This window comes from Etheostoma spectabile, chromosome 7 (assembly GCF_008692095.1).
Source record: "Etheostoma spectabile isolate EspeVRDwgs_2016 chromosome 7, UIUC_Espe_1.0, whole genome shotgun sequence".
In the NCBI taxonomy this organism is placed as follows: domain Eukaryota; kingdom Metazoa; phylum Chordata; class Actinopteri; order Perciformes; family Percidae; genus Etheostoma; species Etheostoma spectabile.
Genome location: NC_045739.1, coordinates 5,442,956 through 5,461,767, shown reverse-complemented (window position 1 = coordinate 5,461,767; position 18,812 = coordinate 5,442,956). Strand labels below are relative to the sequence as shown.

At 41.3% G+C, this 18,812-nt stretch overlaps 1 protein-coding gene across 1 annotated transcript in view; it reads right to left on the bottom strand.

The window, feature by feature from the left end:
- LOC116692587 (serine/threonine-protein kinase WNK2) overlaps positions 1 to 18,812 on the bottom strand; it is a 52,908-nt gene that overhangs the window by 6,245 nt on the left and 27,851 nt on the right. Inside the window, 18 exon segments of the mRNA XM_032521007.1 lie at positions 3,899 to 4,114; positions 4,320 to 4,546; positions 5,384 to 6,033; positions 6,230 to 6,297; positions 6,390 to 6,447; positions 7,043 to 7,119; positions 7,122 to 7,208; positions 7,211 to 7,828; positions 9,607 to 9,705; positions 10,000 to 10,051; positions 10,259 to 10,429; positions 12,685 to 12,801; positions 12,905 to 13,064; positions 14,197 to 14,240; positions 14,490 to 14,825; positions 15,528 to 15,950; positions 16,183 to 16,377; positions 17,452 to 18,570. Of these exon segments, the coding sequence (XP_032376898.1) occupies positions 3,899 to 4,114; positions 4,320 to 4,546; positions 5,384 to 6,033; positions 6,230 to 6,297; positions 6,390 to 6,447; positions 7,043 to 7,119; positions 7,122 to 7,208; positions 7,211 to 7,828; positions 9,607 to 9,705; positions 10,000 to 10,051; positions 10,259 to 10,429; positions 12,685 to 12,801; positions 12,905 to 13,064; positions 14,197 to 14,240; positions 14,490 to 14,825; positions 15,528 to 15,950; positions 16,183 to 16,377; positions 17,452 to 18,570 (4,717 nt within the window).

The window sequence follows — 18,812 nt, the reverse complement described above, 5'->3', positions numbered from 1 at the left end:
GTCAGGAACTACCGGTAAGGGTATTGTGGTTGTATGCTTGGGATTTGACCTCGATATTATTGGTTTGTTTGTCTACTAATTTAATATTGCTTGTTTAATGGGGTCAGATTTACAGCATGCAGTCATTTGCACATATGTCTAAATGCGCTTTTGTCATAACATAAAACCAGAAAATACACTACAACATAAGACTAAAATGTAGTAGAATTGTATAGTAAATAGGAAAGAACTGTACTGAATAAAACAAAACTAAAAACATTATTAAGTTGCGTCAAAATGATCAATTAATAATAATAATACATAATATGTTAAAAAAATTTGAGTAAATTAAAAAGAAAATACATTTCAAAGAAAAAAAAAATCAGCCAGTTACAGAAAAAAAAAAGATTGGCAGAGGTGTAGATGCAACAAAAAGATAGAAGACGAAAATATATGTTTATTAGCTGCATAAAGCTGTTGAGTTCTTGACTATCTTACAATAAGTTTAATTGACCTTAACCTTTCAAACTAAAAAACATGGCAAACTGCTACAGATTCAAATTATAAAAGAAGGGCTGGATACTGTGGTCACTAAGAAGGGCATCCCGTCTTATTGCTAACTCCAAACTACTGTTAGCAAACTACATAAAAGACTGTCTGTTGGAATGTAGACCGCTCTTGGTTTTACAATAGCCAAGAGCACAGAGTGACCAACCTTTTAGCCTTTAACATGTGTCATGTAGACTTAAACGTGGCATGGTTAATAATTTGGTTATATATTGGCTGCTAAAAAACAATGAGCCATATTTATGAAGTATTATTTATCATCAATATCTTATCTTCTTTACTGTGGATTATAGTAGATTAACTGAGAATCAATTTCCAAGATTTTATATTTTACTTTTTAGAACCCATGTACGTGTCAAGTTCTTAGTATAAACTGAATATTATCTCACTGTTCTTAGATTTATTTCTGTCAGGTTACATAAACAAAGAACAAGTTTGTGAATTTAAATTGTGAACTTTAAAATGTGTACCATTGAATTACTGGATAATGGGCCAACCCCAGCTTTCAAACAATTATTGGTTATCGTTATCAGAAATTTTGAATTTTCCAAATCGGTCCATTCCTATTACTTGCATAATGTTACAGATGGTATACAGGTAAAAGCCAGTAAATTAGAATATTTTGAAAAACTTGATTTATTTCAGTAATTGCATTCAAAAGGTGTAACTTGTACATTATATTTATTCATTGCACACAGACTGATGCATTCAAATGTTTATTTCATTTAATTTTGATGATTTGAAGTGGCAACAAATGAAAATCCAAAATTCTGTGTGTCACAAAATTAGAATTACTTAAGGCTAATACAAAAAAGGGGCTTTTAGAAATGTTGGCCAACTGAAAAGTATTAAAAAAAATGAAAAATATGAGCATGTACAATACTCAATACTTGGTTGGAGCTCCTTTTGCCTCAATTACTGCGGTTGTAATGCGGCGTGGCATGGAGTCGATGAGTTTCTGGCACTGCTCAGGTGTTATGAGAGCCCAGGTTGCTCTGATAGTGGCCTTCAAACTCTTCTGCGTTTTTGGGTCTGGCATCTGCATCTTCCTTTTCACAATACCCACAGATTTTCTATGGGGCTAAGGACAGGGGAGTTGGCTGGCCAATTAGAACAGAAATACCATGGTCCGTAAACCAGGCACGGGTAGATTTTGCGCTGTGTGCAGGCGCCAAGTCTGTTGGAACCTGAAATCTCCATCTCCATAGAGCAGGTCAGCAGCAGGAAGCATGAAGTGCTCTAAAAACTTGCTGGTAGACGGCTGCGTTGACCCTGGATCTCAGGAAACAGAGTGGACCGACACCAGCAGATGACATGGCACCCCAAACATCACTGATGGTGGAAACTTTACACTAGACTTCAGGCAAGTGGATCCTGTGCCTCTCCTGTCTTCCTCCAGACTCTGGGACCTCGATTTCCAAAGGAAATGCAAAATTTGCTTTCGTCAGAAAACATGACTTTGGACCACTCAGCAGCAGTCACAGCTCTTTTTTCCTTAGCCCAGGTGAGACGCTTTCGCGCTGTTTCTTGGTCAACAGTGGCTTGAACGAGGTATGCGGCAGTTGAAAACCCATGTCTTTCAAGCGTCTCTTGGTGGTGGATCTTGAAGCACTGACTCCAGCAGCTGTCCACTCCTTGTGAATCTCCCCCACATTTTGAATGGGTTTTTTTTCACAATCTTGACTAGGGCGCGGTGATCCCTATCGCTTGTACACTTTTTCTGACCACAGTTTTTCCTTCCCTTTGCCTCTTATTAATGTGTTTGGACACAGAGCTTGAGAACAGCCAGCCTCTTCAGCAATAACCTTTCGTGTCTTTCCCTCCTTGTGCAATGTGTCGATGGTCGCCTTTTGGGACAGCTGTCAAATCTGAAGTCTTCCCCATGTTTGTGTAGGCTTCAGAACTGGACTGAGAGACCATTTAAAGCCCTTTGCAGGTGTTTGAGTTAATCAGCTGATTAGTTTGTGGCACCAGGTGTCTTCAAAATTTAACCCTTACACAATATTCTAATTTGTGACACACGGAATTTTGGATTTTCATTTGTTGCCACTTCAAATCATCAAAATTAAATGAAATAAACATTTGAATTCATCAGTCTGTGTGCAATGAATAAATATAATGTACAAGTTACACCTTTTGAATGCAATTACTGAAATAAATCAAGTTTTTCAAATATTCTAATTTACTGGCTTTTACCTGTATACCAGGATACAATGCCATATTGATGTATAGCACATAAGTACCACTTCTCCATCTCTCCATCAGACAGATGCTAGCCGTCTCCTAAATACATATACAAATGTGTACCATATGGCTAAAATGTTATATACAGTGGTGCTCAAAAGTTACATACACATGCTTAAGTTGACTAAAAAGAGGAATAAAAAAATCATGTTTTGGAAATTTATTTTATACTAAATTAAAAAATGAGGTAAAATCCAACCTTTAAGGACACCAATTTTCTTTGTGAATGAATAACGTATTGTAAATAAATAAATGTTCGTATTTAAAATACAGGGGTCATAAGTATACATACACCTATGTTAAATCCATAGAGGCAGCGCAGATTTTTATTATTAAAGGCCAGTTATTTCCTGGATTCAGGATATTATGCATCTGATAAAGTTCCCTGGCCTTAGAATTAAAATAGCCCCACATCCTCACATACTCTTCACCATGCTTAGAGATAGGCATGGGATACTTTCTATAAAATCATCTCTCAATGCAAATCAAACCAGGTATTAGTCTAACTGAAATAAAACCATGCCTATCTCTAAGCCATGGTGAAGAGTATGTGATGATGGGGGGCTATTTTAATTCTAAAGGCCAAGGGAACTTTATCAGGATGCATAATATCCTGAATCCAGGAAATAACTGGCCTTTAATAATAAAAATCTGCCTGCCTCTATGGGAATTTAACATAGGGGTATGTAACTTATGACCCTGTATTTAAATAAGAACATTATTTATTACAATACGTTATTCATCACAAAGAAAATTGGTGTCCTTAAAGGTTGGATTTTACCTCTTTTTTAATTTAGGTATTAAAATAAATTTCCAAAACATGATTTTTTTTCCTCTTTTTAGTTCAACTTAAGCATGTGTATGTAAACTTTTGAGCACCACTGTATGTAGTATTTTAAGTGGTACTACACACATTATGAGGTGTGTTTGTGTGTCTGTAATCCTTTAAAAGGAGACTCTTGAACCTTCTACTTGCAAAATGTTGTCCATGGACAGAATGGACAACATTACCACTGTTAAGCATTTACCTTGTCCCTAGTGGCTGTTTTGTAGCATGTCCCATCCACACACACACACAACAGTATGCACATGAACCTATAATGTGTACCTTGGCCAGGGGCAGCTTGGTTGGCTGTTCCATCACCATGTAGCCCAGCGTAGATGTTGTCTGAGGAGAAAGAGCCCTTTAAGGAACAGGGTTGTTGGGTGTGGACCTGCTCTGGGGCGGCACTGGACTCATTGCTGGAGCTAGAGCTGCCACCCGGGCCATCGGACAGAACTGAACTTTTAGCCGGGGAGCTGGATGAACTGGCAGCACTCTCACCTTGGAGCAAAAAAACAAATAAATAAAAGAAAGAAAAAAATGTGAGTCAGAGTGAATCACTTGCAAATCACACACTCCTACGGTTTTCGGAACCTGACACCATTCCTGTGTTTTTCACTTGTGTGCTTCAGTCTGAAAATATTCTCCCATACACACAAGTCATCCCATAAACCATTTCGTCACTACACCATCCAAACCAACACACCTTTCCTCTCTGTGGAGGTGTTAAGATTGTTTTTGAGCTGCTGCACCATTGGATTGAGCAGTTTTCCAGCCTTCAGCTTGTGTTTGCTGGCCCTACGCCTGCGACCACTTGGGGGTACAGCATGAAGTAGGCCGACATTGGGGGGCAGCGTTTTGCCCAGCTCAGTGTACAGATGCTCAATCTCACTTCTCTGGAACGCCTGCAGCTCAGAGATCTCCTTCATGTGTCTTGTGAGAAGGTACAGGGAGAGAACAGACAAATTAACTGGCTGCTATTTCATTTCGACATCTTTTTAGTCATTGTCTTTTATTAAGCATTGCCTCAGTAATACACTCTCCATGTAGTCCACTAAAGCCACTGTCATTTGATCTTGCAGTCATACAACCTGCATCAAGGGACATACTGTCCTAATGTGAGTGTCAAATAACTCAAAAGTCATTCAAAAACATCTCCATGTCTTTCAGTTTACCGTTATTACCATCACAGTAATGTTGAACATTTGCATCTGGGAGCCAAATATAGTAGTCAAAGCAATGAGTCACATACTGTATTTGGATGCACCATAGTATCAAAGTCAAATAATTCTCATTGCACCTGTACCACACCTGTTGCCAAAAATGAATACCAAAATTTTAGCATGCCCGGTCTGCTTGTTGGTAAAAAGTTACTAACATTTGTTTTAATACCATTTACTTTGCTGCTAATTGCAGCCTTAAGTGATAGTTATTGGTTAGCCATAAGTCATTTTTTTTAAAAAGTGGTAAAGCACCCTTATTTGTAATGCCTTGGTAATGTAATAGTTTAATAATCAATAACATTGAGAGAGGATAAGCCTCCTTTGCCAAAATGTCTTGACTACCAGGCAGTCATGACCATTAAATATGTATCGTCAATTACTACTGTTGGTTATCACAACCTTGTTTTCTGCCAAATGCCATAATGGTAAATATAATCATGCACAGACTTCCGATAACTGTGCAAGGAGCTTACCTACACATACATACAGACGATGCAACACATTTCTGCAGCTGTGGATGAATGCATGTGTGTGTAAGTTACTTTACTTTTCTTTCAGCTTCTGCAGTTCTTTCCTCATATCTGCATCCTCAAACTCAGAGTCATTGTCACTGCTGATGTAGGATGAGTGGGCATGTCCTGCAGAAGGCGTGGGAGCGTGACCATTCATTGCCACAGGCGTTCGGCCCGGTGAATCAGAGCTCTGCTCACTTTTGCTCCGATTAGAGCGCCGCAGGAAGGCCACTGCCCTCTTCATGAGGTCGTTTCCACTGTGCTCAGACAGGGCATGAGCTGGGGGAACGCGGTGGGCTGGAGGAAGGGCTATGCTGTTGCTGTCTTCATCTGCTGAGTCAGAATAGTGGTGAGAGGAGTGGTGGTAGTTGTGATGAGTTGGCGTATCGATAGTCTGGGCCCGAGGAATATGGCCTGGGGTGACATCAGGGCTGGAAGTGGGGGAGGCTTGGTAGAAATTTGGAGGGGCAGAGTAACGGTTACTACTGTGGGGTTTGGATGTTCCTGCATTCTCACAATAGGCTGCAGCTGTCACAGATCTGCCCATGGCCACACAGTCCTCTTTCCTGCCTGGGCCCCGGGTCTGGCTGTGAGATCCTCCAGAACCACTAGAGGGTGCTGGGGAACTGCAAGACGTCTTGCTTTTCTCTAAACGACAAATGGCATCAGGTGGAGTGGGGATGATCTGAAATGAAGAGAAGCCCTTGTTCATAACAAAATCAGGGTCCATAAACATCATCAACCAAAGGAATTTTAAGCAACAAACTGGACCCAGGACAAACACCGGCATAAGTCATGACCTGTAATATAATTTTATTTGGTCAAAAAGACATTTATGTTGGGCAGATGTGCCCTCTAGGGTTTTGAAAGTGGCAGCTTACTTGAAAACGGCTTTTGGAGCTATATGAACTGGAGGTCACATCTCTTCTGTTCAAAACCATGTTAGTGGCTGAAGGATGAGGAAGAAGGTTTCAAAACAAATTATTATCTTACCATGCAGTAATATTGTGATTTGGACATTACATAAATAATGTTACCTACCTGCCACTGAAGAGTCATTTAGTGCACCCACGCTATCTGTGCTCTCAGCAATCTGAGGCTAAGAGAGAAGAAGAGAAGGGTGTGTATGTGGGAGGATGCAATCATTGGAATAGTGGCGAGTGGTAAATCGCTACATGCACTAGATCAGTGTGGTAAGGCCACACATTATCTTCTCCTGACCTCAGTTTTGTTTGAATGAGTCAGACCCTGGTTTGTTTTTGGAAACATGCACACAAAGAAACGCACACACAACTGAAGCAGCCAGAGAAAGAGATCACAATGAATTATGGTGCTGAAGGTAGTCATTTTGTTACCCTAACCCTTTTTCTAATCACAGTATTAGTTTATACTATTACTGGCTACTTACAGCCAAGCCAATAGTCAAATCAATGAGAGGAAACGATTCAGATGATGCCATTAACTTAGCTCCTTAACATCCAATGTTGAATGCTCAGATCACACACACACACACACACCACACACACACACACACACACACACACACACACACACACACCACACCACACACAACACACACACACACACACACACACACCCACACCACACAACACAACACACACACACCACACCACAACACACACACACACACACACACACACACACACACACACACACACACACACACACATTACCAGCTGCTCCCCCTTCTTCTTTGTAAGTGATCCCTCCGTGCTTTGGCCCTCAGAGACTGGAGGTGAACCTACTCCTCTGTACTGGAGGCCTGGGGGTCAGATGCAGTGCTAGAGGCCTGGGGGGAGCATGCTCCTGGTACAAACAGGTTTCTCAGCTTCTCATCCAAGTCTTGATGGTGCGGTCTGCAAACTCCACTCTGCGTGGTCCCTCACCGTCCGACTCTCCTGGCCCCCCACTTACTGGCTGCTGGTGGCTTGTGGACTGGGAGTTCTGATGTGCTGGACTCTGGGGCTGGGAGGTGACTGTCCCAGGCTGCATGGGCGTGGCATAAGGTTGTTGCAGGACCACAGACTGTTGGGAGGCCAGCTGAGGGGGTAGTTCTCCAGTAGGACTGGCCTTCTGGTTCGGCTGATTATTTTGAGAAGAGGTCAAACCACTAACTGCTTCTTTATCAATAGCATTCACATTCAGAGAGACAGGTGGCACAATAGCGCAGCATGGAATATCCGTTACCATAGAGACAGCAGAGATGCAAGGCTCTTCCACAGGAAGGGAGTTGTGATGGCTGGCACCAACATCAACAAGGGGATGTTTATTTATACAGGGCTGAGGCTGCTGGATCCGTGTTTTTTCAATGTTTTGGTCTTGAGGTGGCACTAAGGTCTGAGCTGCAGGGAGCAAAGGGGAGGAGGATGGGCTTTGGGAGGATAAAGATGTGACTGGGGGAGTCACTGCAGTCGTGTTGCTGTTTGGGCCGACTGATGATGAGGCAGACTTTTCAGATTCTGGAAAAATAAAAGATTAGAGTTGATTTAGAGGTAACGGTAAAGGCCATAATGAAGAGAGGCTGGGTTCTGTGGGTGTCAATGTGTTAGCATCAGAGATGGGAAGTAACGAAGTACAAATACTTCGTTACTGTACTCAAGTAGATTTTTCTGATATTTTTACTTTACTTTACTACTTATTTTTGTGGCGACTTTTTACTTCTACTGCTTACATTTTAACACAAATACCGGTACTTTCTACTCCTTACATTTTACAAAATTGGCTCGTTACTTTCGTTTTGTACAAGAGGTTGTCATGTCGGACAATAGCGCGGACACGCGCCTCACACCGTGAGCGGGTGCGCGCGCCACACGGAGAAAAAAGTGAGAGAAAAGAAAAAAAGACCAGCTGTCCGGAGGTTAATCAGCTGAGATTGTGTGTGTGCCTCTTTGAGAACTGTAAGTCGTCTAACTCATGTTGTCAGTTTACTTAAGCCTGTTAATAGTCAATAGTTCTTGGACATTTAAAGTAAGTTAGCTAGTGGTTTTGGTGTGTTCTTCACCTGTTAGCTAGTTTGCACGTTGATGTTAATGAAGCATCAACACTTTCACCAGCTTTATTCGCATGAGTTTTTTTAACCAAACTTCAGATACTGTGATTCAATTGACAAGTGGATGAAAACTTAGCTAGAGAGAAGTTGTCTCTGTCTGTGTTTTAACAGACACACCTGGGGCCAAGTTGGAGACCAGAATCAGTTTCAATCCAGTCCTAATCTAGTCCTCACCTTTCACATAATTTCACTGGAGTTAATCTTATTATTGTTTACGTCATCAATACCATATTCGATCTAAATGGATGGGAATATATCTACTGTACGTTGCATTTGACACACAACTAAGACAACTCAACAGATTCGGCATTTTGCATTAATTCACAGCAAATCATTCCGGCTTGATGGCGCTAACGTTAGCACATAGTAGTATGGATGGCGCTAACGTTAACACATAGCCTAGTAGTATGGAGGGCAACATGATTGAAAATGAAGAAAACAGCAAGACATTCCCATCATCCTCAACCTTATCTGAAAGAAATGTTTAAGCTAGTAGGCATCAAGAATAACTCCTGGCCAATGTGCTGGGGAACTTCTTCATTAATGTCTGTTTAGTCATTCATATTTTACTCCTTTATTTTATTTCCAGAAGCCATATTTGAGCACATACATAAATGTAGATTCATTTAAATGATAGGGGGAAAGATTAAAAATAGAAACTGGATCTGTGAATTCTCACAGAATCACAACTGAATTCATATCTTGCTAATGAGTCAGAATCTTATTAACCTGGAGTCCCAGTTTCTGTCATAATAACCATATATGTGATGTTTTAGGCCTATTGGCAGACATCCATTTAAAATGTAGCCTTTGCCATATAAAGACGTGTCCACTGAAGTTCCTCAGCGTCTCTCTAGTAACATTTGTGTGTTCACTGCTTGTCTTCCCCCATCAGCCTCTGTCAGCTGGAGTGTAAATCCTGCCCTTCGTTTCTGCCTAGAACCACTGAAGAAGCACTCTTATATAACTGACCCCAACGGATGAACCAAAAAGAAGCACACTGTGATGCATGTACAGCGTCTTCACAATCAACAGCAGCAAGACGCATGATTCAGTTTCCGTCCTATAGAAAATACACTCCTGGCAGAGAAAGCTGCTGCTCATATTAAAGAAATTCACTTACTAAGTAGTGAATCTCAAGACATCAAGGAAGCATTAATGATACTCTGTATTTCTGAGTGTGCATACCCTGGGCTGTAGAGGTGTGAGACGTAGTCTTCTCTTTATCCAACATAGGCGTCTCAGCAACAGGGCAGATGATAAACCAGCGTTTGCCTGTGTGGAGGACTTTCAAGGACAGAGAGAAAGAAACAAATCATAAATGCACATCTACAATAAAATCAATTCAGTAGAATAGCTAAAAGGTAATTAACACGTTGGAATCAAAAAAACAAAAAGCGTGGGAGAACACAAATAGATTTCAAAGTAATTCATAAATGCATACTCATTCCATAGTCACTTCACCACAGGCCTCTTTAGAATGCAGATGTACAGGGAGGCAGCTAAGTTTAACTGGAACTAAAAGGTGTGAGGGAATTTTCTTGAGTGAATCTATAAGATCCAGGTGGCTCAGAGTCTTACCATTTTGCTGGTACACCAGCTGTGGTGTGCTGGGTGAAAAAGCCTTCAATCCCTAAAAAAAAGCTGGAATTACTACACAGATTTGATGCAAGTGTATCAATTTAATAGGCATTTAAATATGTCCTCAACCAGCTAAAGAGCTGAACATCAGAAAAATAATTAAGTTAAAGACCAATTCAGATCAAAATATCACATCAGCAAGAATGGTATTTTTGGCAGTGTTGCATGCAAAGTCATCTTGAGACGGTTACTTTCTCACCTCTGTTCCCAGAGCGCTAGCTCCTTCACATTGTTTGGGACTGCTTCCTTGGTCAGAGTTCTTCTCACTCTCTGCATCTTCACTCAGCAAGTCCTCAGCCTTGTCCACGATGTCCTTCAGTTGCTCGATAAACACTTCTTTTTCTAAAGGCAAAATGAAATCATTCTGCACCTGAAGGGCACAATGGAGAAAAAGGTAACAGGACATTTAAAGCTTTTAGCTTAGCAACCAATCCTTAAAACAATACTGTTCCAGGGACAACAGAAGTATTAGCATGTTTAGGAGGGGAAAAACATTTTAAAAAGTAAAGTAAATTCCAGATACATTCTCTATTCAATTTGAGGCCGAAGAAAATCCATCGACTACTTTTGCATAATTTAATAAGTGTATTAAGTATCTAGGTTTCTAAGCATTTCACATCATAAACGTTAATTCAATATGTTGCTTAAGTAAACTTCACAAGTAGATGTTTGCCTTGGACAACCTATATTATACATAATAAGTTGGTGGAGCCATATCCAATCAATTAATCAATCAATCAATCAATCAATCTACAGTCCCTGACAAAAGTCTTGTCGCTTGTGTACAAATTGACCTGAAGTGCCGCTGAAATATATTTCTAATCAAGATTTATTTACAAGAAATGGCTCATTTTAATCCCAACAGCTTCTGTTATAATGTTTCAGTGCAAAAAGAAACTGTCAAAAAGTATTCTAATATTCACAGCTTGGTAAAGTCCATTGAGTCAATTTTTGCAAAGACATAAGTGTTGTCACCTTGTCATATGAGCTTCACCTGGGACTAATGATGGATCAATTAGGTCTCAGGTGTGTATAAAAACAACCCCAGTACACTAGACCTTCACTTCAACTGCAACTAGACCTCTGGAAACATGCCTAAGATTCACCCTGAGACTAAAGTTTTGATTATCAAGAGGCTGAAGACCAGATCCACTGCTGATGTCGCAGACACCTTCAATGTGTCTCAGCGTCAAGTACAGAGGATTAAAAAAACATTTGAAGACACTGGAGACGTTTTTGACAAGCCCAGGTCAGGCAGACCCCGCAAGACAACTGCTCGAGAGGACCGTTTGTTGGCTCGAAAATCCAAGGCCAGCCCATTTTCCACTGCAGCAGAGCTCCACCAGACCTGGTCCCCTGAAGTCCCTGTGTCAACCAGAACGGTTTGTCGGATTCTGTCTCGAAATGGCCTCCATGGTCGAATCAGTGCCCAGAAGCCAGCACTAAACAGAAGACAATTGAAAACCGTGTGGCATTTGCCAAGGCCCACAGCCTGCTAAAAGGATGGACGCTGGAGAAGTGGAAGAAAGTGGATTTTTCAGATGAATCTTCTGTTGAATTACACCACAGTTGCCGCAAATATTGCAGGAGACCTACTGGAGCCCGCATGGATCCAAGATTCACCCAGAAAACAGTGAAGTTTGGTGGCGGAAAAATCATGGTCTGGGGTTCCATCCAGTATGGGGGTGTGCGAGAGATCTGCAGCGTGGAAGTTAACATCAATAGTCTCAAATACCAAGAAATCTTAGCTACCTCTTATATTCCCAACCATAAAAGAGACCAAATTCTCCAGCAGGATGGTGCTCCATCGCATACTTCCATCTCCACTTCAAAGTTCCACAAGGCGAAGAAGATCAAGATGCTCCAGGATTGGCCGGCCCAGTCACCAGACATGAACATCATGGAGCATATGTGGGGTAGGATGAAAGAGGAAGCATGGAAGACCAAACCAAAGAATACTGATGAACTCTGGGAGGCATGCAAGACTGCTTTCCTAGCTATTCCTGATGACTTCATCAATACATTGTATGAATCCTTGCCAAACCGCATGGATGCAGTCCTTCAAGCTCATGGAAATCATACAAGATATTACATTTGAATCTCACAGCACCACTATTTAATTTGCTGACATATTTTAGTATTTGTAGTAAATTTGTTCAATTTATGTATAGGCGACAGAACTTTTGTCTTGCCAAAATTTGACCTTTCTGTCTTGTTTAAATAATAAATCTTTTTTTAGTGAAACTAATTTATTTCAGTGCATTGAACATCATTTGGGAGGGTTTTAGCTTTTCATATGAGCTATTTCTTACACCAATTGATTAATTAAAAGTCAGGTTAATAGCAGGTGTTTCTACAAAATAGATAAGCGACAAGACTTGTCAGGGACTGTATCCATTTATCCATCCATCCATCCGTCCGTCCATCTGAAATAGTTGGGATTGGAGGAGAGAAATAGCAAGACAGAGAGACAGACAAACATACTTCCTGCATTGCAGCTTAGAAAAGCAACACACGGAGTTTCAGAGTTCTAAGCCATTTAAAAAAAGCATCTCAGGCAGCTTACCACACACTATAAATACCTTTGCATCAATTGAAGGGGAAGTGACTTTGTCTCCTACTTACCATGTATGTAGCAATCTCTTCCGGTGCATCTCCATCCAGATCAAACTTAAAAGTAACCATTTTGTGGTTATGAGTTTCCAACTGACATTCTACCATCTTATCACCAGTGTTACACACCTGCAACAAGAGCAGAAAGAATCAATTAATTGTCTATTACATTATTTTTGAACATTGGTTTAAAGAAATGTTTTCCTTGCTGAAATATATTTTGGTTACCCACATTGAGCATGCTGAGCTTTGGCCTGCTAGTCTTCTCTTGCCGAGAACGAGTGCGTGTGGACCTGCGGTGGTGTTTGCGGACTTTCCCTTCGCCTTTAGCTCCATATGTCCCCTCGTAACCGTCACTCATCTCCTTCCCTGACGTGGCATCAGAGTTTAAACTGGTTTTGTTGAGGAGAGAAGTACCGTAGCGTAAGCCTGCATTGCTTTAATCATAAATACATTAATACTGAGCACACAGCTCTACGTTGAAATGGGCTATTAGTTTCAAGATTACAAGTCAAACATGTTCAAAACTGTTGTCCAAATAAAGATGATGGATTGACAATAGTAGTATATAATATACGTATATAACAGTATTTAAAAGGTGTGTGACTAATAAAAAGGAATTGTGTGTCACACAATCTTCTGGGTGCAATTATTAAATCTTGCAGTAGAAATGGAATAGGGCTTATGGGTCTTTACCTCCCTGCCTCAATATGGAGTTTAGTGTAACTTTTTTTTAAAGTTTTATCATTGCTCTGGAATGCCTGCAGGATTTGGCAAAAGCCTGATGTATAAATCATGGGAGACGCTAAACTCCACATGAGCTTGAAGGGGATATAGATTTGTGCAGGATTAGCTGTTTTATATCCATTATGAAAGAACAGAACTTTCTGAATTGTAAAGCTGCTGGTCACAATGATATGACAGATTAAACGATGCAATGACTGTTCATCAAAGTGCACTCCGGTTTTACAGACAGTTGTGTATAGCTGGAGAGCTTTCCTTTCGTCAAAATAATGCAAAAAAAAAAAGGTTCACGGCTATCAACTAGGTCCACATTACACAACCAATGATACAGTATAAGGAATGGGACTTTGGTTTTTACTTTAGGAGGAACAGTTAGCTAGTTAGTTGTTCCATCAATATTTTCTAAAAGGCAAACAAGGTTGCCTCCTTTGCCTCAGAGAGGGAAAAAAACATGCAAAGGCAGTGCTTTTGATAGTGTTTTAATCTTTTTGTTTAATTAGTTTTTGTTTAATGTTCTACTTGGCATCCTTTCAACATGGCACTTCCCTGAATATAGAGCCTCTAATTCTTTAAGTCTAAAGTAAGAGGACGGAAAACTGTTCAAGACCAACTGCATCATGTCAACATTCATATCAGGCAGAAGCCTTACTAGGGATTAATGTTCATTTGACAGAACCTGAGAGCTGGCTAAGAATACTCTCTTCCAATATGCATTTCTTATAATTCTTAGAATCACTGACTTGTCACCTACAAACATGGTCGAGGGAAAGAAGCTAGTACCTGTCATAGCTATGTCCTTCAGTGTGTCTCTCTGCAGCTTGATCCTAAAGAAAGAACGAATACAGAAACAAACAAGCAGAGAGAAGGCATAAAATAGATAAACATGTATTGGGTAATTTAGATTACGTTCCTGACAGTGACCTGAGAGACAGTACAGTGATGCAACATGTGAGTGCACTGGTATATATTTGTAAAGAAAGGTAGGCAGAGGACAAAATGAGAACTAACAAAATGTGGAAATCATATGCATATGATTTCCACATTTTGTTAGTTCTCCCACTCTTTGCCCATACCTCAGTGTTGGTCTCCGTTGGACCCTGACCTGCAGCTCCAGTGAGACTATTGAGCTGTGTCTGCTGAGTCAGGCAGGAACTAGCAGACCCAGATGACACTCTCTGAAAGTCAGAGGGCTGAAGAACAGGAATCTGGCTCTGAACCTGACTCTGGGCCTGCAGGGCCAGCTGGCATGGATTCTTGTTGTCCAGCTGGGCTACAGTAGTGACTGTGCATGGGTCTGACCCATTCAGCAAAGGTGAAGAGAAGACTGCAGGTTGGGTGAGCTGAGCAGGCTGGACTGGCTGAGCAGAAGGGACAAGCTCAGGATTACTGATCTGGGCCTGCTGAACCTGCTGTAAAAGACAAAGAAATTACACAATTGTGTTATACATAATGATGTTATTCTGGAAGACAGTCCTTTGCAGACATTTTAAGATTTTCAAACATGTGACTGTTTTCTTGATAATAATTCCTCAAAAATATTTAACAGGATTTCCAACTATGAAGTACAGTATGAATAACAGTTATTAGCAAAGATCTAAGTGTTTTTCTATCTGCATTAGGGCTGGGCAATATATGGGTATAATATCGACATCTATATTTGAGGCTAACGTCTTAAATTTTGGGTATAGAAATTTTACACAAGTGTTGTCTTTTCCTATTTTTAAAGTCTGCATACAGTAAAGTGATGACATGTTCTGAACTCACCAGACTTACTAGGTGTTTTATTATTTTCCTTTACCCAATTAGTCATTGTATCCAAACTCTCATTGTGTAAAACATTTTTGAACACAGCAACAGTAAACCCTACAATATCGCCGCATTATCGACATCTATGTATTTGGTCAAAAATAGTGATATTTGATTTGTTTTATTATTTACTTTATCTGACTTTTCACTCAGCGACAGAATAACAGCCCAGTGACCCAGTTTCTGGGATGCAAACAAAGATGTAAAAAAAAAAAATACAATCCGACAGAGATTATCACAATCAAAGGTTCCAGTTCACACCCTCTTTGTAAACATCTGCACTCCATTGCAGCCATCATAATTACCTGCATCAGAGGCTGATTGCTGCCATTTGTGGGAGGGTGTGTGTTCTGGCACGTGGCAAGTGGGTATGTGTGTACGGGTTGGGTGATTGGTGCTGATATAAATGCAGGTTGTGAATGAGAAGATTCCGATCTAACACTTTGCTGCAGAGCAGCAGTGGGCTGGTGCTGTGGGGATGTGGGTCCCACCCTACCCAGCATTAGTGAGGGGGAAGGTATGAGGGACACTGGAGTGGGTGAAACTAACACATTTTCTATGTGCAGAGGAGAAAGGGGGGAGACAAAGGGGGTCACAGGGAGAGTCTGTCCAGGAGAAAGGAAGATGTGATTAAAAGAAGAAGAGGTTGAAGGGTGAGGGGCAGTGCAGGAGTAAGGGTAAGAGGATTCACAGTCAGTCACAGCTGTCATCACCTGGATTGTGGGATACTGTGAAGGAAACTGAAGGGAAAAGGGAAAAGGATAAAAACAGAGGAAAATCAAATAATCTAAAGAACAAACATGAGGCATCACAATAACCTGCGTTAAATCTATTTTATTATTGTTCTGTATAATCCAAGGCAGAAAGAACTGCTGAGACATACAAAAATTCAGACACAAGAAAGATGAATGGCTATTACCTGGGTGAGATACTTGTGAAAAATGTGAGAACAGACAATACCTGGGATGGATGTGTTGGTGCTAGAGAGTTTGAAATCTGCTGAGGTTGGAGTTGTTGCTGGACAGTAGCCTGAGCCATTGACTGTTCAGGAGGCAGTGCCTGGGCTGGTGCACTTGAAGCTGACTGGCTAAGATTCTGCCCATGGCTCTGTCCATCTTGTACATGCTGTGATATGCTATGACCAGCAAGTATATTCTACAGAAGAACAAAAAGAGGAGGGAGAAAAAGAGGAGGAAGTTCAATAATGGCAGGGTTTCTGGATCTCTCAGTTTGGATATCTGCATTTCCTGCTATTGAACCAGATCAGAGTAGCTGACATTTTCCATCCTGTCCCTAAGCCTGGAATGAGTCTGAATCTGCTGCACAGTATTGAGCACTGTGTTTATCCCAGAGGAGACACAGAACAAGCCTGGGAGGGCTGACAGATGCAGCGGCTGAAACCACTGTTATTGTTTTCATTACTGTTTCCTTCATCTCTTTGTTGGCTGTTGTCCAAGGAAACTCTTGTTAGGCTTTTTATTCCCCTATTGTCCACCAACACAGCTGCCACCAATTTAGCTGCACCAAATCAAAACCAGACTACCTAATATGAGCAGCCTAAAAGCAATAATGGCATTGCCATAAATAATATTTACTTGTTTAAAGTGCTCATATCATGCTTTTGGGTTTTTTTCCTTTCCTTTATTGTGTTTTATATCTTTTTTGTGCACATAATAGGTTTACAAAGTGAAAAAGCCCAAAGTCTACCCCAAAGGCACTTACCATCTCCAACAGAAAACACTATTCACTAACACTATTTGTAACACGTTCCTCACAGAAGTAAAGTGACGCACGTTCGCTCGTCTTCTAGCTTCTAGCTTGGGACGCCCTCATTCTCTGTACTGCTTCTGACTGGCTAGTAGTCCTCAGCTAGCTACTGCGCATGTTCAACTCCCAACAAAGATTAGACAGAAGTGAGATGCATCCCTCTGTAGCTAAAACAGATAGCTGAACACAAAAGAGGATCTGCAGCAATGGGCAGTACAAAAAAAATATAGTGTTTAATATGAGCACCTTAAGTGCATTATTTTCTGTCCCTCCCACTTTGATAAATTGCGTTCAGACGAAAGCGTTCTACCTGGTTCAGAAAAGCAGTGATGCAAAGATGAGGTTGAAACTGATGAAAAATTAAAACCGGGTGATGTCAGAGGAGGGGAAACAAATTAGAAACTGGGGAAATATGTATGCCATCTTGCTACAATATACTGTAGTGTAGGTATCATCCCTCACCTGTTGTCCTCTGTAAGTCTGGGGAGCAGCAGTAGACTGTGCAGACATGTAGTGGCTCTGAGCTGATGCTGTCTGTTGCTGCAGCGCATTGAGGGCAGAATGTGCATAGTTTTGAGAGGCAGCATCAGGTAGACCAGCAGCAGGGTAACTCTGGTGTGTGGCTGCAACCTGCACAACTGGGTGTGCTGTCGGATGAAGGTGAGAAGCTGGGATATGAACCTGTTGGACTGTAGACTGGGATACATCTTGGCTCTGTTGTGGAACTGGAGTTTGCATGGCTTTCTGACTGTGCTTCTGTAGAGTTAGGGTGTGTACTTGCTGCTGACCAGGAGACTGAATACTTTGAGAAAGCTGGGTAGGCTGTTGTGCCATTTGTTGGTGTACGGTATGCAGAGGTTCTTGGCTATGCTGGAGTTGAGGCTGAATATGAGCTTGCTCAGCATGTTGTGTTAGTTGTATATTGGACTGAGTATTTAGTTGGTGCTCTTGCTGAATGGGTATCTGTTGGCTGTAAAGTGCTGGTGTCGAGGAGCTCTGAATAGGCTGCTGACTTGGCAGTTTGACGTTTTGCAGTGTGCAGGGAGCTTGGTTATTATCATGACACTGTGAAATGGCTGCCATAGTTGGGGATAAAGATGCAAAAGGGTAACTTTGTGCTGGCTGCTGTGCTGGCAGAGCAGCTGCTGCTGCAGCAGTCTGTTGCTGAACTGGAGTAGGATATCCTGATGCAGAGTGAGCCTGTTGTTGAGACACACAGTTCTGACAAGTCTGTTGGGCTTTCAAAGGAAAAGTCAAAGGGCTTGCTGCTGTTGCCTGTTGCTGTTGGTGGCATGGTGCTTGGTAGCTCTGTGCAACATGTTGTGGCACAGCTGATGCTAAAATATTTGCTGCAGCCTGGGTCTGTTGCACACTTGGAGGTGTGTAGCCAGCAGCACCGACTGTATGCTGGACTGAACATAGACTAGCTGGAGCTGCTGTTACAGCATTGTGTTGGCCAGCATATGGCGCAGCAGGGTAATTGTGTCCAGGCTGGAGGCACTGCAGTGGTGTGTGCACTGCTGTTCTGGAAGAAGGCAGGCCCTGTACAGATGTTTGATTCTGGTGACCTGCAGAACTGGCCTAAGAAAACAAAGGAGAGAAATTCAAATTAGACCCTTGTGGGAGTGAATTTTACCGGTGAAGAATAAAAAGCTAATATTTGTGGCCATTTCATTAAGTATGAGTGAATGACGTATAAAAATAAGTTAATGAAACATCTATTTCAACAATGAGCAGGTGAAAGGTGTGTGCTAAAATAAAGACAAGAGAAAAATGCTAGGAGAGACCGAGAGAAGAGAAATCAGACAGCTGCCCCATCTCCT